The 22,904-nt window shown below is 45.7% G+C and overlaps 2 protein-coding genes across 28 annotated transcripts in view; both read left to right on the plus strand.

Moving 5' to 3' along the window:
- Positions 1-68: 68 nt before the first annotated feature.
- Positions 69-13,312, plus strand: MBD1 (methyl-CpG binding domain protein 1). 27 transcript variants are annotated; one of them, XR_004385591.1, is made up of 18 exons: positions 71-243; positions 1,653-1,787; positions 4,142-4,256; positions 4,347-4,513; positions 4,601-4,683; positions 4,847-4,887; positions 5,262-5,408; positions 5,513-5,641; positions 5,819-5,893; positions 6,032-6,151; positions 6,235-6,303; positions 6,867-7,034; positions 7,401-7,697; positions 7,791-7,928; positions 8,271-8,405; positions 8,492-8,553; positions 11,470-11,764; positions 13,225-13,312. XR_004385591.1 is itself a non-coding variant. In XM_032882516.1 (18 exons), exons 2-17 carry the CDS (start codon positions 1,678-1,680, stop codon positions 9,764-9,766), a joined length of 1,896 nt encoding a protein of 631 aa, XP_032738407.1. In that variant the 5' UTR covers positions 71-243; positions 1,653-1,677; the 3' UTR covers positions 9,767-9,798; positions 11,470-11,573. The 27 variants fall into 27 exon arrangements, 26 of the variants coding, with proteins under 26 accessions (XP_032738404.1, XP_032738409.1, XP_032738416.1 ...); XM_032882516.1 differs by lacking the exon at positions 13,225-13,312 and adding an exon at positions 9,727-9,798 and having other exon boundaries at positions 11,470-11,573; XM_032882517.1 differs by lacking the exon at positions 13,225-13,312 and adding an exon at positions 9,727-9,798 and having other exon boundaries at positions 11,477-11,549.
- A 127-nt stretch (positions 13,313-13,439) lies between these two features.
- Positions 13,440-22,904, plus strand: part of CFAP53 (cilia and flagella associated protein 53) — a 38,833-nt gene continuing 29,368 nt past the window's right edge. The window contains exons 1-3 of the mRNA XM_032882531.1: positions 13,440-14,672; positions 18,383-18,612; positions 19,317-19,490. Coding sequence (XP_032738422.1) covers positions 14,271-14,672; positions 18,383-18,612; positions 19,317-19,490 — 806 coding nt within the window. The 5' untranslated portion in view covers positions 13,440-14,270. The remainder of the gene's footprint in view (positions 14,673-18,382; positions 18,613-19,316; positions 19,491-22,904) is intronic.

Here is a 22,904-nt window from a genome sequence, read left to right on the forward strand (position 1 = left end):
TAAGGGCAAACGCCGGAGGGGCATTAGAGCGCAGGCGTTTTGCCGGGGGCGGGGCCTTAGAGGGGGCCAGCGGGTTTCCGGTTCCGGGAGCAACGAACGGCCGCGGCAGCGACAGCTACCGCTTCAGAGGAAGCGTCTGCGGAGGAGGAAGAAGAGCAGGGCAAGGCGGGAGTCACAGGCGGGACCCTCGCCATGGGTCCGCGGACCTAGAGCGGCGGAAGCTACCGGCCTGGTGCCGAGCTGGTGAGACAGTTGTGGGGGTGGAAATAGAGAGCGCTGAGGCGTAGGATGGGGAAGAATTGAGGCTCAGAACCCTGACGGAGAGGAATGAAGGGCCCTCAGGCCGACGAGTGGGAGGAATGGCGGCGTCGGAATACTGAAGGGGAGGAATGGGAAGGTTTTGCCTGAGGACGGGGAGTATTGGGGCTCAGAGCGCTGACAGGTGGACGTGTTGGGAGTCTGGACGAGGACGGAGAGGGTTGGGGAAGGATCCGAACCCCGAGGGGAGATCTTGGTGCCTCTCAGGTTAAGGAGAGAAATGAGGGTTCAGAACGCTGAGAGGGAGAAATGAAGAGGGGTCTCAGGTTGATGACGGGAAGCAATGGAGCCATTGGGAGGCAGAAAAGGAGCGGCGGGGACGCCTATGGAGAAGAGAAGGACTAGGGGTTCCGAATGCTGAGTTAGGGATGGCATGATCTTGGGACAAAAACGGGGAGGATTGAGGGGTGGGTTCAGAATGTTGAGGGGGGAAAGCAGGGTATCTCAGGGTGATGAGGGGAATGGAGAATAAGAGACTGAAGAGAAGGAATGAAGAAACTTTGTAGCTGAAGATGAGAGGAATAAGGTTTGGGGACTGATATTGGTGAAGACTTGTGTCTCAGAGCACTGACAGGGAAAACAAGGGAGGAGGAGGCTTTCAGGCTGAGGAACAGGAGGGAGGGGCTGTTGAGGGTAAAGAGATGGAGAAGCAGGGGGCTCTCTGGCAAGGACACGGAGGAAACTGAGGCAGTAGCACTGAGGTAGCATGATAGGAGGACATCAGAAAGGGAAGGAGTGGGAGGGTTAAAAGACTGAAAGAGGAATTGAGGACTCCTGGGTCAATGATGAAAGTGAATGGGAGGTCAGAACACTGAGGTAGATAGAGTCCTGGGACCTTGGTCTGAGGATGAGCAGAATGGGGGCCTCTTGGGCTGATGATGGGAGGAATAGGGCCTCTCAGTTCGGGGAATGGGGTGTACGGAGGTTTCAGGGTGACAAAGGGGAGGCGTAGAGACCAGTAGGTTAAAGACAGTGTCTCCTGGGAGGAAAGAGGTTCTTAGGCTGGCAGAGGGGAGAAGTGATGGGTTCTCAGGCTGAGGATAGGGAGGAAGTGGGAATCAGGACATTGAGTAACGAATGGGGATCTTTGGGTTGAAGATCGGGACCCTTAAGTTGAAGATTGGGCTTCCAGGTCAGGAAGGGGGAGGAATGACAAGCTTCTGGGCTCAGGACAGGGAAGAATGAGTTGGGAAAGGAGATTTTCTCTTGTATTGGCCAGTTGGCTGTGGGAGGTACCAGGTCTTGGACAAGCATACTAGCAGTTTGGGGGACTAGGGTACAACACGTCCTCTCCTAGTCCCTCAGTTTTCATCATTGCTCCCTCCATGTTGCAGGCCGCTGCTCCTTCCCGTGGCTTCCATGGCTGAGGACTGGCTGGAGTGCCCAGCCTTGGGCCCTGGCTGGAAACGCCGTGAGGTCTTTCGAAAGTCAGGTGCCACCTGTGGACGCTCAGACACCTATTACCAGAGGTACTGGGTGGGTTGTGGACAGGGTCCTGGGTAAGGCTGAGTCTGGTTGAGCAGGGTGAAATCAGGGGGTGTGTTTAATTTTGTGGGTGGATTAAAATTATGCATATATAGTCCATTCTTATTACTTGTGTATTTCATATTTGCTAATTTGTTTGCTTGCTAGAATTTGTATTCTTAAAGTTGATTCCTTGTACTTTCATGGTCTTTCATAGACATGCATAGAACAGCAAAAAATTCAAGTTGCCTGATACATGCATTCCCAGCTGAGGTTGAATGTGACTTTCTTATTTCAGTTCTTTTACTGTAATCATGTGTCCTTTTCATGGTCTACTTAGTGCCATGTTTTTCACATTTTTGTACTTTTTATTGGTGATTTTAGTATTTAGAATGGCCCTCAGCATAGTGCTGAAGTTGCTATCTAGTATTCTTAGTGTAAGAAGTCTGATGGGCTACAAGGAGAAAAACGTGATGTGCTGCAAGGAGAAAATACACATTAAATAAATTTCAGGTGTGAGTCGTAGAGCTGTTAGGAGTGAGTGCAATGTCAGTGAATCAAAAATGTGGTACATCTAGAAAAAGAGAAGGAAATTTTCCAATTTGTCCAACTTCAATTTCTGGAAAATGCTAAAGTAACGCTGAACCTAAGGAAAAGGTGGGAAAAGGGCTAAGTAAAATAAAGCGTAGTGGGCATCGTGAAAGGCTGAACGCCAAGGACGTTGATGGTTGTGTTACCTTTGTTTAGGAAAATGTTGAATCTATCTTAGTGCTGACTGGTTTATGTGTTTCAGAAGGTGATACATTATAAAAAATGTTAAATTTGCATACAAGCTAGGTCTGCAGAGCAAGAGTTTGGAGAGGAATTTTTTAAATACCCGTTAAGTGTTACATGGGAAATGTGTCACGTAGAACGCCAGGTTTTTAATACTGACAAGGCTGGCTTGTTTTACAAGGGCCTTGGTAAAAGTACCTATATAACAGTACTCCAAAGCTCCTGGCTTTAAATCATTCAAAGGCCATACATAAAACGAGGTTACACATTGATCATCTGAGGCTCACAGGAAGCTAACCTGTAGTTTCCCTAGGACCAGAGGTTCTATGTTCACTAATTCAGTGTTTAATATGACTTTATACAACATACCACGAATGATAATTGGCCCTTAATACATGAATATACATGTTTGTGTGCTACTTGCATTTAAGGATCTAAGGTGTTTCAGGATCTATTAGTGATGCAGTTATTGAATTTACTCTTCCTGAACTTCCTGAAGTTCACTCTTTGTGAACTTTTTTGGTATCTAAGTTGCTGTTTTCCTGGAGGAATATAGTAAAATCATAAATATAATTGTTTGTTCATACTTAGTTGTATGTTTATCCACACATAACGCATCTGAAACTGTCACGATTAATTGTTGTTATCAAGAACCGTAAAAGATTAGAGATTTTGTCCTAATTAGGGCAAGATAACAAGTATGTCACAATTTTGTGGATGCTGGTGTAGGATATACAACACTCCTGGGTCAGAGATGAAAGATAGTTTATTACTCACAGTAACAGCAGTATTCAGAATGTCTTTATTTTCCTGTCAGTTCCCTAAATGCCAGTTCCCACATCATGACCTGAAGAGGGCTATCTAGCATCTGCCCAGGCATTGGGTTGGATAGGAAAGGAACTACTTGAGCTTCAGGAATCTACTCTTTTATGTTAGGGTAGTAAGGACGCCTTCCCGCTGCTCTGGAAGGAGGACTTATCTCTTATCTTCCAAGGCTGTTTGCTGTACAAACATCCTTGAAGAGATAGTTCATAACAAAGGACTGTCAGTCCCTCTCTTGCAAGACATGCAAAAATGCTGGAGACCCGTGGAGTATTCTCTTTCAGTATTGCTTATTCCTACTTTGTTTTGTATGTAGTTGCGTTTGTATGTTTATGCATGCATTTGCATATATATTTATGTGCTTGTTTATTTGTGTGTATGTTTTTAAGCAGGTATTTATCTTTTTTGTTTTTTTACATATTTAGTATGTAATATTAACTTACTTACACATTACTTAACAGATTGGGATTGGTATTTTTGACTCTATAGACTAAGTAGTAACATGTGACATAAATAAATACGTATCTGCGTTTATATTATTTGCTTATATACGCATATGTGCGGTTGTTTGTACACATCTTATATTTCTGCTCTGCAGGCTTAGTTGGGGTACGATCTGGTCAGGGTTTACATGCCAATCCCAAGCTACCTCCTGTGTCCCCTGCCAGCCTTACAGGCCTGTTCACCAGCCCAGTAGGAGGGTGGTGTGGGTGGAGTGGCCATGGCTTCGCCCAGGTACCAACCCATCCTGGCCCATCCTTAGCCCCACAGGAGACCGGATCCGAAGCAAAGTTGAGCTGACCCGATACCTGGGCCCTGCGTGCGACCTCACCCTCTTCGACTTCAAACAAGGCATTCTGTGTTATCCAGCCCCCAAGGTACTACACAGTGTGGGGTACCCAGCAGGGATGACTGAGCCACCTAACACTCACCCGCTGATCTCTTCCTTCTTTTCCTCTCATCTGCAGCCCCAGTCCTTACCTGTCCCTAGCAGGAAGCGGAAGAAACCTTCACGGCCAGCCAAGACTCGGAAACGTCAGGTTGGACCCCAGAAGGGTGAGGTCAGGAAGGAGGCCCCAGGGGATGAGACCAAGGCTGATGCTGACACAGCCCCAGCTTCACTGCCTGCTCCTGGGTGAGTGTTGACCTAAAGTGAGCCAAGAGGGTGAGGGTTGCGGTTGAGGGTGCACTTAGAGCCCCACACCCATGTTTCCCATCCCAGGTGCTGTGAGAACTGTGGAATCAGCTTCTCAGGGGATGGTACCCGAAGACAGCGGCTCAAGACATTATGCAAGGACTGCAGAGGTGAGTGGCCCCTAGGCCCTGGGACACAGAAGTGAAGCAGGTCTGATGTCAGGTTAGGACACCATTGTCAGGCTGGAGGTTGAATGGTGGACGTCAGGGGAGCAGCAGTGCATGAGGGTAGATATCTGATGCTTCTTGTTCACTTCTCCTTTTCCCTCTGCAGCACAGAGAATTGCTTTCAACCGGGAGCAAAGGATGTTTAAGGTAAGCACGACCTGCCTCCTCCTCACAATTGTGTGGTGGGAGCAGGATGTGATGGGGGCTTGTGGAAGGTCTGAAGGAATGGTGATGGATTCACAGTGTGTCAGAGTCATTTTGTAGGGAGCTAGCTACCGGCAGCAGACAGTAATGGGTCGTTGGGGTATCAGCAGTTTCAGCAATGAGGTTAACAGGGCACTGGTAGACCTTGGGGATAGCCTCTGATGGCCACTAATCAGTAGTTGTCAGGTACAGTGATGAGGCAAGTGGTAGGCTACTAGACGTGGCAGAGGGGGCTAATAATAAGAGACACGTAAGGGGCAGTGCCCCTGGAGCTACTCTGTCTGGGCCTGTGACCTCGCCCCGCCCATTCCTGGCAGCGTGTGGGCTGCGGGGAGTGCGCAGCCTGCCGGGTAACCGAGGACTGCGGGGCCTGCTCCACATGCCTTCTGCAGTTGCCCCATGATGTGGCCTCGGGGCTGTTCTGCAAGTGTGAGCGGAGACGGTGCCTCCGGATTGTGGAAAGGGTGAGCTGGGCAGGTGGGGTGGGCCAAAGGCTTACCCTAGCCCCTGGCTCTCATAGCTCTGGCCCCATGCATCATGCTTGTGCTCCCTCCCATCCCCCCAACAGAGCCGAGGGTGTGGAGTGTGCAGGGGCTGTCAGACCCGAGAGGACTGTGGCCGTTGTCGAGTTTGCCTTCGCCCTCCCCGCCCTGGTCTCAGGCGCCAATGGAGGTGTGTCCAGCGGCGCTGCTTACGGGTGAGTTAGGCTGGAGGGGCCAGCGCTGTTGGGGCCAGGGCTGGGGCAGAACTCATCTGCTGTTAAAGTTGCTGCTGCTGCTGCTGCTTCCTCCCAGTCTTGCCCACCTCATGTCTTCTTTTCTCCCTCAACCCATGCTCAACTCCCTGGTCCCACCTACTTGCCCCTATCTGCCAGCACCTTGCCCACCGTCTCCGTCGCCACCATCAGCGATGTCAACGACGCCCTCCCCTAGCTGTGGCTCCCCCTGCTGTGAGTGCTGCACCCCACACTCTGCCTGCCTGTCCCATGCATGCTTTCTGCACTTCTCTTGGGGGTGGGCATGAGGGTTGGGATCCTGTATCTGCCTGGTGCCATCAAGCCTAAACTACTCTTCTGGCTTTCTCCCAGGGTAAACGTAGCCGCCGCAGAGGAGGCTGTGACTCCAAGATGGCTGCCCGGCGGCGCCCCCCCCGAACCCAGCCACTGCCTCCAGTTCCCCCATCACAGCCTCCAGCGTCTCCAGAGCTGGTGAGGCCCTGGTGGGCCGGGGGAAGGAACAACCCTAATCTTATCCAGTACCTGCCCTGACCCCAGCCCATTTGCCTCTGCAGCACCCCAGAGCCCTGGCCCCCTCGCCACCTGCCGAATTCATCTATTACTGTGTAGACGAGGACGAGCTAGTGAGTGGCCCCACCCTACTTGGACAAACCTAGACCCTCCTAGGGTACTTGGTTAAGCCCAAAGAAGCAGCTGCTGCAATGGGCCTAATAGGGAAACAGCAAGACACAGTAATGGGTACTAGTATGGGGTGAGCAGACAATGGGGGAGGGACCAACATGGGATCAACAGGTGCAGCAGCAGTAGCTAATGTCAGGCGAACCCGAGCTCTGGTGGGGCTAATAGAGGAAAAGTCGGCATAGTGAAGGGAGTTCACATAGGTTGAGCAGATTCAGCAGGTGCAGTGGAGGGTCACAGTGGAGGCTCAGCAAAATTCTGCTTGAGGTGGGGGCCGAAGACTTGGTAGCCACTGGTCTAGCAGATGACGCGATGGATAGGCGTTGGGGCAGCCACAATTCTGATGGTATTGGGCACTGCCCACTATAGGGATGTGCCTGGTGTTGGACTACCAGGTGCCGAGGTGTGACCAAGACCAGTGCACAGCTGGTTCCCTCTGATGAGGCTAGTAAAGGAGCAGCATTGGAATAGTGCCCGTAATAGCATCCTCTTCTTGCCTGTCCCCCAGCAGCCTTACACAAACCGTCGGCAGAACCGTAAGTGTGGGGCCTGTGCAGCTTGCCTGCGCCGGATGGACTGTGGTCGCTGTGACTTCTGCTGTGACAAGCCGAAATTTGGGGGCAGCAATCAGAAGCGCCAGAAGTGTCGTTGGCGCCAGTGCCTGCAGTTTGCCATGGTGGGTGGGGCAGGAAGGGTCAGGTGGCTGGGATAAGTTGATCCAGGGTCCCCAGTGCCTGGGAGTAGTGGGAAAGGCCTGGTAGGTGGGTGGGACAGGCCAGATGGGCTGTGCCTCTTCAGAGGAGTGGGCAGGGCAGTAGGTTCAGCCAAAGATCACCAAACGTTGTGCTGGGGCAAATGAAGAATCTGAGTGACACTGGCATTGCTAACAGGAGACCAGCAGGCTCAGTGGTGAGGGCCTCCTGTGTAAGCAGCTTCCGTGCTAGAACTAATTGGGATGAACAGGCACATTGATCAGGGCAGGGTGGTGGATATTGGAGTTGGTCACTGTGCCACATGGCTGTAACACCTTGTCTTTATTCAGAAGCGGCTGCTGCCTAGTGTCTGGGCAGGATCTGAGGATGGAGCAGGGCCGCCCCCACCGTACTCTCGTCGAAAGAGACCTGGCTCTACTCGACGGCCCCGTCTGGGCCAGATACTGAAGACCTTGACCACACCCACAGTCAGATCAGGCCGTGCCCAAACTCCAATGAAACAGGAAACGGGCAGTGGCTTTGTGCTACCCCCACCTGGCACTGACCTTGTGTTCTTACGGGAAGGTGCAAGCAGTCCTGTGCAGGTGCCTGGCCCTGCTACAGCTTCCACAGAAGCCCTGTTGCAGGTGAGGGTCCCATCTTACCCTGCCCTCCCCAGCCCTATCCAGCCTTGTGCCAGGAAGCTGGGACCAAGTCTGCCGCAATCCTCCTTCACACAGGAGGCCCAGTGCCCAGGCCTGAGTTGGGTTGTGGCCTTACCCCAGGTGAAGCAAGAGAAGGTGGATGCCCAGGAAGACTGGACACCGGGCACAGCCATCCTGACTTCTCCTGTATTGCTGTCTGGCTGCCCCAGCAAGGTGGGGGTCAGTGATGGGTGGTCTGTAAGCAGAATGATGGTGGTTTTTTTGAGCAGAGCAATAGATGTGCTGATCGCAGCCTCACCATAAAGTTTCCCTACCTGTCTGACACATGCCCCACCTTCCCCAGGCAACTAACTTTGCCTGCTTCGCTGTCCAGCTAACAGAAAAAAGGAATTCTCTGAGGAAGGGGAAAGGTTTGTAGGTTAAGAGATGAGTTTTCTGGGCTGAAGTGTGTTGGAAGTGAGATTTGTCAGCACACTGACAGGTTGGTTGGTAAGAGACTCTTGCCTTAGGCCAGCCTTGCCCTTCTGACTGATGCCTATTTCCCACCTCTCCCAGGCAGTAGATGCAGGCCTGCCACCTGTGAAGCAAGAGCCACTGGACCCTGAGGAGGACAAGGAGGAAGAGAGCAAGGATGACTCCGCCTCCGACTTGGCCCCAGAGGAGGAGGCAGGAGGGGCTGGCACACCCGTGGTCAGTGCTGGGGGACACTTAACCCTGCCTTGACCCTGCTTTAGCCCCATTGGCCATGATGACCCATGATATTAATTCTTCCCCAGATCACGGAGATTTTCAGCCTGGGTGGAACCCGCCTCCGGGACACAGCGGTCTGGTTGCCAAGGTGTGCCCCGCACAGTGAGGGATGGTATGGGGTTGGTGCTGGTCAGATGTGGGCCTGAGTTTTAAAAGTAGAGTCAGTAATTTGGTGTGGTGCAGTGGGAGGTAAAGGCTCATATCACTGTATTGATTATGATCAGTGAGGGATTATGTGCAGGATGCTAGAGATTTCTCCTGAGGTTCAGGTCAGGGTTTTCCTTGGGTGTGTGTATGTTGGGGGGGGTGGGTGGAGGAGGGACAGGGGTCAGTGGAGAGTGAGGACTTAATGTCCTGCAATGAGATTTGAAAGAAAAATATAAAAGCCTGGTCCATATCTTCTTTTGGAAATCCAGAAGGGATCAGGTTTAATATATAAATTTTTATTCAGAGAATCTTTATTTGGGGTCTTGAAGGCCTCTGGAGTTGACAGGTGGGCTGGACAGTGGTGGGTGGGCAGGTCTGGGCCCTGAGATAGCTCTGATCTGGGGCCACGTGCAACTGCTGAATCTCAGGCTGTCTTTCACCTCCTAGAACATCCTTTGTGGATGGAGTCGGGCTGTGTTTCTTGAGCCTTTCCTGAGCCTGTTGAGGTTATTAATATAATTTTAGCTGCTCCAAAGAACTGTCCCTGCAGGCCTGGCAATAGGATGAAGGATAACTGCCCCTGAGGACAGGGCTGGCAGGAAGAGGACAAGGGAATGCTGCCTCCTGCCGGCTGTTCACGGGCTGTACCGTACAGCCCCAGACAAAGGCAACATAAACTGTTAGCCTAGGCACCTGGATTCCTTTGTTCCCACAAACTAGCTTCTGCAGGCCAGAACCTCCTCCATCTGCCTTGGGCAGTTACAGAGGTACTGACTGAGTACCTGCTGGGTGCACTGCAGTGTGAGAGCTACAGTGAATACAATGACCCTGGAAGGCTTATCCTTCAGGAGACACACAGATTCCTGCCTTCAGGAAACTTACCATCTAAGTGAGGAAACAGTTTCCCTATGTGTGAAATCAGTACATGTTTATGGAGAAGGTAATGATGTGTTATCTCGTTTGTAATGGAGTATTTTAAAAGTGAGAAGAGAGAGGAGGGATAATTATGGGGAAATGGGTGGTGTGCACAGAATACTAGGAAATGGTTTTGTAATGCTCCATTTTGCAAAGAGCAAACTTCATTCAACATACAGACCTGCTCCCTCTTCTCTAGGTCCAAGGACCTTAAAAAACCTGGAGCTAGAAAGCAGTAGACTGGAGGCTTCTGCAGACTGTAGGATTCAAGGTGATATTTACAGACTGGCTTTATGAGAGAACACTGATCTACTCAGAGGCTGGACCGTAGACCGAGGGGCTTATGTAGGATTCAGTAGGAACTGGAAAAACCTACCACCAAACCAGAGAAGCAGGCCTATTCAGTACAATGAGCTTAAAGAGGAAGTAAGCAGGAAAGGAAGAAAAAGAAAGTTGTTGCATTTGCTCCAACTGGTGCAAATCCCAGGAGCTTGACTGTGATAAGCTGTGGTGGGAGATCTGGGGTGGAGAGGGGCTGTAAAAGCCGCCACAAAACAGCCTGTACAAGCCATCTTCGTGAATAATTTTTCATTGGCTTCTGGATGAGACCTGGCAGTGTTTCTGAACATTTCCATTTCCTCAGAGAGACAGCATTGGAAAATCGTAATGTGAAAAAATGAGGAAAGGAACTATTTGGTTAGTTCCTCCTACTGACCTATTTAGTCCTCCAATCTTTTTAGGGAAACAATGATTTTTGCCCATTTTTGCATATGGGAAAACAGACGCAAAGAAATTAAATAACTTGTCCAGTGTCTGACAGACAGCTAGTATCAGTAAGCCTAGGAAAAAAAAAAAAAAACAGGTTGTAAAAACCTTGTTCTTTAAGCCACTGAACTGTAAATTGTAATCCTATATCCGATAATGTATAATATTATAGTAACAGAAGTTTCAAGTGACCTTGAAAACAAGGTGGATTACCCTAAACACAACAAATTGTTTACACTGCTGCCTCTAGCGTGGTTTAGGGAGTGCTAAGGCTGCGTGGATTTGGTCACCTTGTCACAGCACCCATGCATTCAAGAGACTGGGTTCTTCTGAGGCCTTGGGTGTTGCATAATATTCCTCAAACACTAACGGACATCCTTCTCCAGGGTTCACTGTCCATTTTGCTTGTTGCCCTCATTCTCCTCAGCCAAAGCAGTCTTCAGAAGTAAAGCTGCCAGGTTGGCTCATCTTTGCTTATAGCTTGCCTCCCCTGTCCCTTGATGACTTTTGTGCTTGGTTTGTCCTTGGTCCCTCTCTATGAGGGGTCCAAGTTCCTGCCTCAAGTCCTGCATAAGGGCCAGTCTTGACTCAGTCCTGCCTCACTTCCCAGTTCTTCATAAAGTGCCAAAAAGTTTAGACCTGTCCTTCATTACATAGCCAGCTTTATAGGGCTGTGACAGGGTGCATGCCTCCTTAAATTTTGTAGCCTTTGTATCTCCCCTGCCTTATTCTAGTCCCAGCCCTGCAGCTTTAGAAAATTCAGATGTAGATTAGACATTTACCTGCTGTTAACCCTTTCTGCTACCCTTCTTTGCCCCTTCCTTTGCTTTACCTTCTTGAGCCAGAGACAAGACTGGCTAATTTTCTGGTATTGTTTTGTTCTTCCCAGGACCCAGGCGCCTAACCCTAGTATTGTAATGTCTAAAATGAAATTTGATTGGCATTCAGACTTGTAAGAGTCTGATTACAGTGTGAGTCACAATACAATCAGAAAAGCAGTACCACTAATGTAAATATTATATATATATGTATATATATGTGTGTGTATGTATATATATATATATTATATATATGTATATTTTAAGGGACTTAATAGGGATTTGAGCTTATACAGTAGTGGGAGCTGATTAAACAGTCTCTAAGGCTGTGTCTTTGCATCTAATGCTGGAGCTTGAAGTCTGCAGGGCAGGCAATCGGGAAGGGAAGATGGATGTAAAGTGTGGGAGACGGAGGACACTTTGGCGTGCACGAGCAAGAGCTGGAACCGGCGAGGATGGCCTAGAACCCATGTCAGTGTCTCACCATCTCCAACTGCGATAATGTGGGTGTCCTGCAGAAGAAGCTGGTGCCCTTCATCACAGAGTTAAATACTCATCTGGCCCAGGAATTAGAGAAGCAGAAGGAAGATCCCAGGGAAAGTGGAGCAGCTGCAGGCCTGACTGCAGGCCTGACTGCTGCCCCACACCAACGAGGTGAGCCAGCAGATAAGTGACAACATGTGTGAACTGCAACGGTGCCTGGTGCGCCTGCGCCGACCTTCCGAGTGTAAAAACAGTATGCTGCTGCTTCACTTCTGTCCTCCAGTTACCATGCAAACTGTCTCTTGTGGCCCATCCTAACCGGAAGCATACAGGGAAGGGCGTTCTGGGAAACGTAGCCTAGTCAAGGTGACACATTACAAAGCCACCCTGCCATGAATCAGCTCCCAAGGGTCTCACTGCTCACCTGAGGATAACTTGATAAAGCTACGTTGCTGGAAATGCAAAGCTGAAGACCATGGATTTCATGGTGACCCCAGCAAGTACAGAAATACTGTCAAGCCCACCCAGAAAAAAACTGGCTGGTCTCGGCTATTTTTGTGTCATTCATTCAAGTAATGAGAACCTGGCCCAGGGTAGGCACTGTACTTGATACTGGGATACAGGAATGAAAAAGATACAGTCCATGCAATTTTATTAAATAACATAAGTATGTATTACAAATGGTGAATGGATATCCAACTTTATCATGGAATTTAATGGTGAAAATATAGAATTCAGGAAACTGTCGAGGAAAGCTCTTGCGTGAACCTTGGGGCACAATAGGAATTGGAAATAATATAAATAGTTTCTATCTCTGAGCTGTTCTATTTTAAAATTATTTTAAAATGATTTTTATTGTCCCGTTTACTGTTTCATATATTTAGTGTTTCTTTGGGGAGTGTCTTGATGGTGTAACAGTGTTGACTCTGAGAAAGTGGGATGGTGGGTGGCAAGATCAAGGTCAAGGACCTTGGGCCAACCACTTCTCTAGGCCTTGGGGCTTGGCTGAAGGTGGAGGCTCACCGCTGGTCCCGGTCCCGCCCCTCCACCGTTTTAATAGGCCCCCGCCAGGGGGCGCCGGGGCCGCGGTCATCCCACCACTGCTCTGGGAAGACGCAGCCCCTCACCCCTGGCCAGGGCGGCCCGGGGGCGTGGCCTCCACCCAGGCCGAGACCGCAATCCTTGGCCAGGCTGGGAAGAAAGCCGATTCTTCACTAGTGGTAGAAACGGGCAAAACCGACCGGAGTTAAGTTAACGGGATGCGCCCAGGGGAGGGTGCAGCAGGACGAGCTCTCGACCGACGCTGGGACGTTTGAGGACTGCGAAGTGTCACCAGGGGTCGGCTTCCCCGTCGCAGAACTCATTTCGACAGGATTCTACGGGCTGTACGACCCCTGGGGTGCCCGACGCGCTCTCTTGTATCTCTGCTGCCTTTCCCAAACCCAGCGCCTGACTGAGGTCCTTTTCATTGCCTCCCTTCTTTCCCAAGGGTGTGGTGTGAGGGGTGGTTCCACTCAGACCAACTGGTGGGCCACTCGCCTGTAGGATACGAAGATCAAGGAACTGACCCTCAGGACTCTGCCCAGGGAACCGAGACGACCTCTAATTTCTTTCTTTTTTGTTTGTTTCAGGCTACGTAAACTCTTAGCAGTAAATGAAAATGAGTATTTTACCGAACTGCAATTGAAAGAAGAAGCATTATAGGAGAAAAAAAAAAAAGACAAAATGAGAATTATTAAAAGAGATTATAAAAAGAAAAAAGAGACATTATTTTGTGGCTGAAAAGCTGAACCAGCATTTCAGGAAATGGAATCCAAATCTAGAAACGTACCGCATACAAAATCCGAAGTGGGTGGATTACAAATGATTAAGGAACGCTAATTTACAGTAAATTGCGGCCTTACGACGGTATACACAGTAGTTGTACTTTGGTTATTGTTAGATGTCAGTGACTGACTAGGTTCTGATTTTTTTCTGTGGTCCAGTGTTCTGTGCTGCTCGCTGCACTTGAGAACGAGAGTACCAAAGCGTCATTCTTAATTGGCTTTTAGTTGCTACCACCTTGCTCTTGACCAGAAGTACAGCCCTGGCTCCACCTGTGCCTAAGGCTCTTTCTAGGTTTCCGGAGCTGTGTTGCCTGTTCCCCTCCTCAGATACGGATTCTTAGGGCCTCATTACCTGCGCTTCTCATCCATGCCCTGACCCTGGTTTACTGTGAATGGTACCTCAGACTCTTGGTCTTTATTTTGCCCAGCCAGGTCATGCCATTGCCCTCTTAGCCCATCTGATTTGTCCCACATCCTAGGGTGCCCCGAGTCAGCTCTGGTTTCTGCCCAGTGCAATAGGAAGATCTTATTACTAACAAATTTATCATTACTGGTTTGGGTGGGCTGACAAGACAGGCTCTCTAGGCCTTGTCTTAGCTGGAAGATGAGAATACCTGCTGTTCCATCAACGCTCTAAGATAGTTGTGAGGCCCAAAGGTTTTATGTGTGAAAATACCTTGCAAATTACCGTAAAGAACTACACAAGCGTAGGGTGGTTGTCCTGTGATGATTATATATTATCAAGATTTACCTAGAGATGCCCACAAAATTTAACCTTCCCACAGAATATCCACTAACTTTCCTCATGCTTTTAGGCTGATTACAGGATATAAATAGCAAAGTCAATTGGTATGCAATTAGATCTTCGCCTTCACTTCAGGTTAAGGAGGCTTATTTCTGCTATTCTGATGAACCCTAGAGGAAGGGAGCGAGGTCGCTGGAGGCATGGCGAAGGGCGGGGTGAGGACTGCGCAGACTCAGCTCCTCGGCTCCGGGAGGAAGTTGGGAGCACCGGCGTCTATGGTCACCATGGTGATGGGACCGACTTCGGCCCCTCCCACCTGCCCCTCACCCTGCTGGGCGCACCATGGCAACCAGACCTCTGCACTGCGGAAGCCGGTCCCGCAGGTCTTCGCAGTTGGGATACCGCAGGGGACGCCGCCCCCATCCCGAGGGACTCGAAAATGTACAGCCAGCGATTTGGCATCGTACCGCGGGAGGTTAAGGGCCCCACTCCCAAAGTGGTGATCGTGGTAAGCGCGGGATGTGTGTGCGGGACCCTACTGCTTTCTGCATCTCCCAGCACTCCGGGCCTAGCCGAGCCCAACCTGGCCCAGCGGTGGCTCTCTCAAGGGGAGGAGGTGCCTTGTGCGGTGGGTTGAATTTTGAAAGAAGGAAAGATAAGGCCATTCACTTAGTTCCTGTACTCTGTTCCTCGACCCTCCCCCATCTCCCACTCCCCCCACCCCCACCAGTTATATTTAGATTATGTATCTGTAAGATCACCACTTGGGATACTGAGAGTTTTCAGTTTCCAAGACTCCCAAAGAAGTCTGTCCCCTTGTGATGTGGCATGGCTGTCACAAAAAGGGTGCTGGGCCCGGGCAGCGCAGGATATCGGGTCTGGGCTGCTGGTGATTGAGCTGTATGAGCTTGGGCTGGTCCTGCATTCCAGGGAAAACATAGGAGGAAGGAGGGTTGGGCTGTGAGGGCTTGTGAGCAGTTATACTGCCCATCCTGTGCCAACTCAGCTGTAACAGAAGTGTCCCTGCAGGCCTGGCAATAGGGTGGTTGGCTGCCTCTAAGGCTGGGGTGGTGGTAGGAGGCCAGGAGAACGCTGTGTGTTGCAGAATTTGTGATGGGTCTTGCTCAGAGCCCTAGACACTTGGTTTATGCACCTAGGTACCTTTGTTCCAACAAGCTAGTTTCTATAGGCTAGAAAGCCTTCCTGTGTAATTAGACAATTATAGAGATATTATTTGAGCCCCTGCTGTGTCCACAGCACTTCGGGAGATATGGGGGTAAAAACTGACTCAGAGGTTTATTTTCCATTAAAAGTCTGATCCCTGCCTTCCTGTTGCTTATTCTCTAATTGCAGAAATAGTTTGTTCATGCGTAAAACCATTAAAGGCTAACATGGTAGATAATCATGTGCTATACTGTCTGTGATGGTATTTTATGGCAGAAATACCAGCAATAATGAAGGATGCGGTTTTATTATGCACCACAGTACACATAGCAATTCTCAGTCCACTTACAGACCAGCTCCCTCTTTTCTGGGTCCAAGGACTGTAGATTCTGGGTCTGAAAATCAGTAGATTGGAGGCCTCTACAGACTGTAGAGTTCAGGGTTTCATGAGGGACAGAAACTGATCTACTTTGGGTTCTGTATCCCAACACAGAGCTCAGGGACTGGGCTATTGTGCCATTGCTTGTGTTGGGAACCAATAAAGAACATGAAAAAAAAAAATTACCACCAAACCAGAGAAGCAGGACAATTGAATACTTTGAGTTTATAGAAGAATAAAGAGGAAAAGGGAAAAATCAGTGTTGTGTATCTCAGAAATCAGAGTGTGATAAGAAGTATGGATGTTAGAGATCACACTTGCGGTGGGGGAAGAATTAAAGCCACCAGGGATGAGACTTGAAGCTAAAGCATTTCTCCAGGAGAAAACAATAAATGATGTAACGTCTGAAGTAAAGGAACAGTTACATGGTGAGTGCTGCTTGGGGACCCAGTTATTTAATGCTTAAAATAGTTTTTTAGGAGCACATTTATTTTGCTCATTTTTGACAGGTAAGAAAACTGAGATTCCAAGAGATTAAGCATCTTGTTTAAAATCACATAGTTGTAATGGGTAGAGGCCAGACTGAAACCTAGACTGTAAAACATTGTTCTTTAAGACATATAAACTGTAAACTCGATCATTAGAAACTGTAATTTAACATGTTACAGTGACAGACCCTTCAGTGACCTTGGAAACACAAGGTAGTGATTAAATCCTATGTTTTCCTGCCTTTAGCATGGTTTAGAGTTGCAGTGTCCAATATGGTAGCCACTAGCCATACATGGCTTTTGAGCACTTGAAATGTGCCTAGAGTCACATGTTGAAATGACAATATTTTGAATATATTGGTTAAATAAAACATTATTAAAATTAACTTCCTGTTTCTTTTTACTTTCTACAATGCAGCTACTAGAAAATGTTAAAGTATGGATCTGTTTTACATTATATTCATGTCAAACTGTGAATTTTGAGTAATACTGAAATTGTGCATGGATTGGTATCACCTTGTTATTAGAGAACTCCAGTTCATATTTTACTCCTCCAGACTCCTCTTCTTTCCTGATCGCAGAGTCCTGTACAGTATGCCCCAAGCTTTGAAGGGGCTCCTGACCCCTGGCTACTGCTCAGGGTGTTTCTCACTACCCTTTACCCTCATTCACTTTTTCAGTCAAAATGTACCTCAGAACCAGGTTCCTGCTCTGACAACTCAAGACAGTTGATTCTTGATGACCTTGGTGTTTGGTCCTCAGCCCATATGTCTACTGGGAACCTGAATTCCTGTGTGTACCCTGAACAAGGTGTAGTGTTGACCCTTTTCCACTTCATTATCATTCATAAAATGCCATACATATTAGAGAATAGTAGTTTGTTAATTAAGTGGCTCTAGGCTCTAAATGGTTATGATACGGATTATCTACCTACCGTATAACCCTTGACATCATCTGTCTCCAACCCACCTCAGCCCTGTCTTGTTCAACTAAAATTCAAAGTACCTGTATGTATACCTTGAATCTTTTCATCAAGTTATCTGCAAATGTTGATTTTCTTTTCCTAGGAGACTACTTTACCAAGACTTAACACTAGTATTTTGGTAATCCTGACAGTGATGTTAGTATAATGTTAGAAGTGTAAATTATCAGATTGATTTTCTGCCATATGAGTTAAGAATTTTATTACTTGTAAATCAGCATCCTGGAATCTCCCTATTCACCTAAGGTTGACTTGATAAAATTGGCTGAAATACAAAGCTTGAGACCGTGGATTTCATGATGGCCCCAGGAGGAGTAGAAATTGTGTCAAGCCTACCCAGAAATGTTTCCTTCTTCCCTCCTTTCCTCTCTACCCCCTTCCCTTCTTTCTTTCCTTCACACTGAGAACCAACAGTGGTAAGACATTATTCTTCAATGCTAAGAATACAGAAATGAGAAAGACTGTTCACATGATTTTATTAAATGTGTTAATATGTATTCAAAATTGTGTGTTTCCAACTTTTTAGTGGAAGTTTGTATAAGAAAATTTAGAAATTCAAATTATCCCAAAATGTCAGGAGTACTGCCCTTGCATTAAATTGGGCACAAGAAAAATCAGAAGAAAACATTACTATCAGTTTTTTCTCCTTTTTCCTTTCCCTTTTTTCCCTTTCAAACCCCCTCCCTTCCTTCTCAGTATAGGGTTTTTTTTTTAAATTGTCACAGCTCATTATATATATCCTATATACTTAGAGAGAGTAGCCTCTTCTAGTTGAAAGTATTTTGATGGTAACTGTGTTGTTTACCCCTGAGAAACAATGTGGGGGCAAGATGAAGGTCAGGAATTAGAAGACGTCTAATTTTTGTTCTATACAGTTTCGCCCTGACTATTGGAAGCACCTTGGACAAATCACTTACTGTTTCTGAGTTTGACTAAATAATCACTAGAGTCCTGCTCAAACTTTATAATTCCATGCACTTTTACTCAAATGGCACTTAAATATTTGTGACTGATTTGATGACATCTTAAGTATAGGCTCAAAGAATCAAACATGTTAAACCTCAGGCACTCAAGCTATCTGCAGTTGTAGCAGGATGTATTACTTTGATACAACCAATGTTATTTAGTATTGGTGGAGGTTATGATTACTTAAAAATATGCAATCGATTTTGGATCGATTGTAAGTGATAATTATTTGTTTTCAGAGAGCCAAGCCTCCCAAAGTTCACGGGGCCGAGCAACAACTGGAAAGAATCCAACGCAGCCATCAAAAACATCATGCTATTTTGGCTTCTATTAAGTCAAAGGAGAGAGATCGCTTGAAAGTTGAGTGGGACCAGCACAATGATCGCAAGTTTGTGGACAGTCTTGTGAAAGCAAGAATCAAGGATGCCATGCAAGGTTTCATCATCAACACTGAAGAAAGACGAAATAAGTAAGGTTCACAAACTGGTGCTTCAGACTATAAAATATTCCCAAGATCCTGATGTGAGATTGACCAAAAATCAAGTGAATTTTTATATTAAGGATCATAGCCAAGATATTCATACCCTTACCAAATCAGTAGCTACTGTTTGTTTGTATTTTCACTTGTGATAACCCACATTTGATAGAAAGCTAAAGAATATATTGTTTAATATTTTGTTACTTTAGTTAAAATCTGTTCATATTCTTTTGCTGAAGATGTACATTATCTAATTTGTATGAAATCAAATAAAATATGGCACATCAGTTTCTGTTGCTTTAAATGAGGACTAGTCTTATTTTATAGAAGGCTGCAGTGATTTTTTTTTTTCCTTGCAAAATTTATGATTAAACATGTTCTTTGGGGGCACCTGGATACCTCATCAGTTAAGTGTCTGCCTTTGGCTCAGGTCATGATCTAAGCATCCTGGGATTGAGCCTGCGTTCCACACCACCCCAACTGGGTCCTGCTCCCCACTCAGTAGAAAGTCTGCTTCTCCCTTTGCACCCCCTCCACCACGCCCATGCACATGTGCTCGCACTCTCTCTCAAATAAATAAAATCTTTTTAAAAATAAAAATAAACATGTGCTAATTAAATAAATACAAGTAAATAAAAAACAGTAAAATGGTCCATGTGGCATAACAGTTTTAATTTTTTTGTAATTATTTTCAGGCTACGTGAACTTTTAGCATCAGAAGAAAGTGGGTATTTAACTGAAATGCAGTTGAAAGAAGAAACAATTAAGGAGAAAAAAGATAGAATGAGAGATAAAACCAGATTATTGAAAGAGAAGAAAGAAAAAGAGAGACAAGATCTTGTGGCTGAAAAACTAGACCAGCAATTCAGGTAATGATATCAGGAAAAGCACACAGAATCTGAAGTTGATGTATGAAAAAATGATTTAGGAATACTAATTTATAGGAAAGTATGGCCTTGAGATGGTATTCCCAGTAGTTGTGCCTCTAAGTCTTAGTAATTATACACATCATTGGATAATGCAGGCACTGAAGGTTTGCTGGTTTTGTTTTGTTTTGTTTGTTTTTTAAAGATTATTTATTTATTTATTTGACAGAGATCACAGTAGGCAGAGAGGCAGGCAGAAAGAGAGGGGAAGCAAGCTCCCCACTGAGCAGAGAGCCCGATGTGGGCCTCGATCCCAGGACCCTGAGATCATGACCCAAGCTGAAGGCAGAGGTTTAACACACTGAGCCACCCAGGCACCCTTGTTTTGTTTTGTTTTAATCACAGTGTGCCTCCAACTGACTTTGCACATTTATGTCACCTGCCTGGCTTTTCAGTTATTGGAGTTTTTTTTTTTTTAATTAACATATAATGTATTATTTGCTTCAAGGGTACAGGTCTGTGAACCATCAGTCTTACACAATTGGTTTGCTGTTGTTTTGTAGTGAGAATGCTTCAGACCTACTGTGTTAACAAATTTTAAATATGCAATATAGTGTTATTGTCTATAGTCCTCATATTCTATGTTAGATCCCCATAACTTATTTATTCATCCTATAACTGAAAACTTGTGTCCTTTGACCAATATCTCCTCATTTTTCCTACCCCCTGTCCCTGGGAACCACCATTCTACTCTCTGTCTCCATGTATTCAACCTTTTTTTTTTTTTTTTGAGTGAGAGTACAGTCTTTCTCTGTCTGTCTTAACCCATTTAGTATAATGTCTTCTAGGTTCATCCATGTTGTCTCAAGTGGCAGGATTTCCTTCCTTTTTGTATTGACTAATATTCCATTTCACACACATCTATGTGTGTGTATATACATGGTATATGTATCACACATTTTCTTTATCCATTCACATAACACTAGGTACTTAGAATGTTTCCATATCTTGACTATTGTGAATAATGCTGGAACGAACATGAGATTGCGGGTAATAAGATACTGATTCCATTTCCTTTGGCTATATGCTCAGACGTGGGATTGTAGGATCATATGGTAGTTCTATATTTAGTTTTTTTAGGAATCTCCATTCTGTTTCTCATAATAGCTGTACCAACTTAAATTCCCACCAACGGCATACAAAAGTTTCCTTTTCTCTACATCCTGGCCAACAATTGTCATCTCTTGTCTTTTTGATAATAGCCATCCTAGCAGGTGTGAGTTAATATCTCACTGTGTTATTGATTTGCATTTCCCTGGTGATTAGGGACGTCGAGTGCTTTTTCACATGCTTTTTGGCCATTTGTATGTCTTTCCTGGGAAAATGTCTATTCAGGTCCTTTGTTCATTTTTTAATCCTATTTTTTGGGGCTACTGAGTTGTATGAGTTCCATATATATTTTTATATTAACCCCTTACAGATACATAGTTATCTGTTAAGTTATCCCATGATTATCTTTTCCGTGTTGTTGATTGATTCCTTTGCTGTGCAGAACTTTTTAATTTGATGGGGTCCTACTTGTTTATTTTTGCTTTTGTTGCCTTTCCTTTTGGTGTCATATCCAAAAAATAATGTCAAGACCAATGTCAAAGAGATTTTTCCCTGTTTTTTCCTATGTGTTTTACAGTTTCTGTTTTTATGTTTAAGTGTTTAATCTGTTTTGAGTAAACTTTTATGAGTGGTATATATAGTACTCCAATTTCATTCTTTTTCATGTGGATATCCAGTTTCCCCAATACTACTTATTGAAGAGATTATTCCCCATTTTGTGTTCTTTGCCTCCTGGTAAGAGATTGGTTGACTATGTATGTTCAGATTTATTTCTGGGCCCTCTATTCTGTTTCATTGATCTATATATCTTATTTTTATGCCAGTACTATATTGTTTTAATTATTATAACTTTGGAATATAGTTTGAAATCAAGTGTGTGATGCTTCGAGCATTGTTCTTCTTTTTTTTTTAACCAAGATTGCTTTGGCTCTTTTGTGGTTCCATCTGAATTTTAGGATTGTTTTTTCTATTTCTATGAAAAATTCCATTGGAATTCCAATTTCATTGGAATTTTGGTGGATATTGCACTAACTGTATAGATCACTGCATAGTATGGACATTTTAACAATATTGATTCTTGGGGCTCCTGGGTGGCTCAGTGGGTTGAGCCACTGCCTTCAACTTGGGTCATGATCTCAGGGTCCTGGGATGGCCCGCATCTGGCTCTCTGCTCAGCGGGGAGCCTGCTTCCCTCGCCTCTCTCTCTGCCTGCCTCTCTGCCTACTTGTGATTTCTCTCTCTGTCAAATAAATAAATAAAATCTTAAAAAAATAAAAAAAAATAAAAGCCCAATATTGATTCTTGGGGCGCCTGGGTGGCTCAGTGGGTTAAGCCTCTACCTTCAGCTCAGGTCATGATCTCAGGGTCCTGGGATCAAGTCCTGCGTTGGGCTCTCTGCTCAGCAGGGAGCCTGCTCCCCCCACCTCCACCCCTGCCACCTGCCTGCCTCTCTTCCTACTTGTGATCTCTCAAATAAATGAATAAAATATTAAAACAACAACAATAATATTGATTCTTTCAATCCAAGAACAAAAAATTCCTTTCCATTTATTTGTGTCTTCAGTTTCTTTCATCAGTTTTCAGTGCATTAATCTTTCACGTCCTTGATTAAGTATTTTCCTAAATATATTATTGTTTCTGTTGCTCTTCCAAATGGGATTGTTTTCTTAATTTCTCTTTCAGATAGTTCATTTTTTGTGTATAGAAATGCAACTGATTTCTGTATGTTTTCATATCCTGCAGCTTTACTGAATTTATTGATTAGTTCTAACTATTTATTTGGTGGAGTTTTTAGGGTTTTCTATATATAAGATCTTTCATGTGCAGACAGTTTTGCTTCTTTTCCATTTTAGACGCTTTCTATTTCCTTTTCTTGGCTAATTGCTCTAGCTAAGATCTCCAGCTCTATACTGAATAAAAGAGGCAAGAATGGACACCCATATCTTGTTCCTGATTTCTGAGAAAGAGCCTTCAACTTTCTACCTCTGAGAATGATGTGAGCTGGGAGCTTCTCATATATGGCCCTTACTGTGTTGAGCCACATTCCTTCTGTACCTAGTTTGTTGAGAGTTTTTATCATGGAACTATGTTAAATTTTGTCAGATGTTTTTTCTGCCTCTATAGCCATGATCTTACAATTTTTATCCTTCATTTTTTAATGTGTATCACGTTTATTGATATGTGTATATTGAACCATCCTTGCATCCCAGGGATAAATTCCATTTGATCTTAGCATATGATCCTTTTAAAATGCTGTTAAATTTGGTTTACTAGTATTTTGTTGAGAATTTTTGTATCAATGTTCAT

The sequence above is a fragment of the Lontra canadensis genome, unplaced genomic scaffold (genome assembly GCF_010015895.1).
Source record: "Lontra canadensis isolate GAN:19392208 unplaced genomic scaffold, GSC_riverotter_1.0 scaffold82, whole genome shotgun sequence".
NCBI lineage: Eukaryota > Metazoa > Chordata > Mammalia > Carnivora > Mustelidae > Lontra > Lontra canadensis.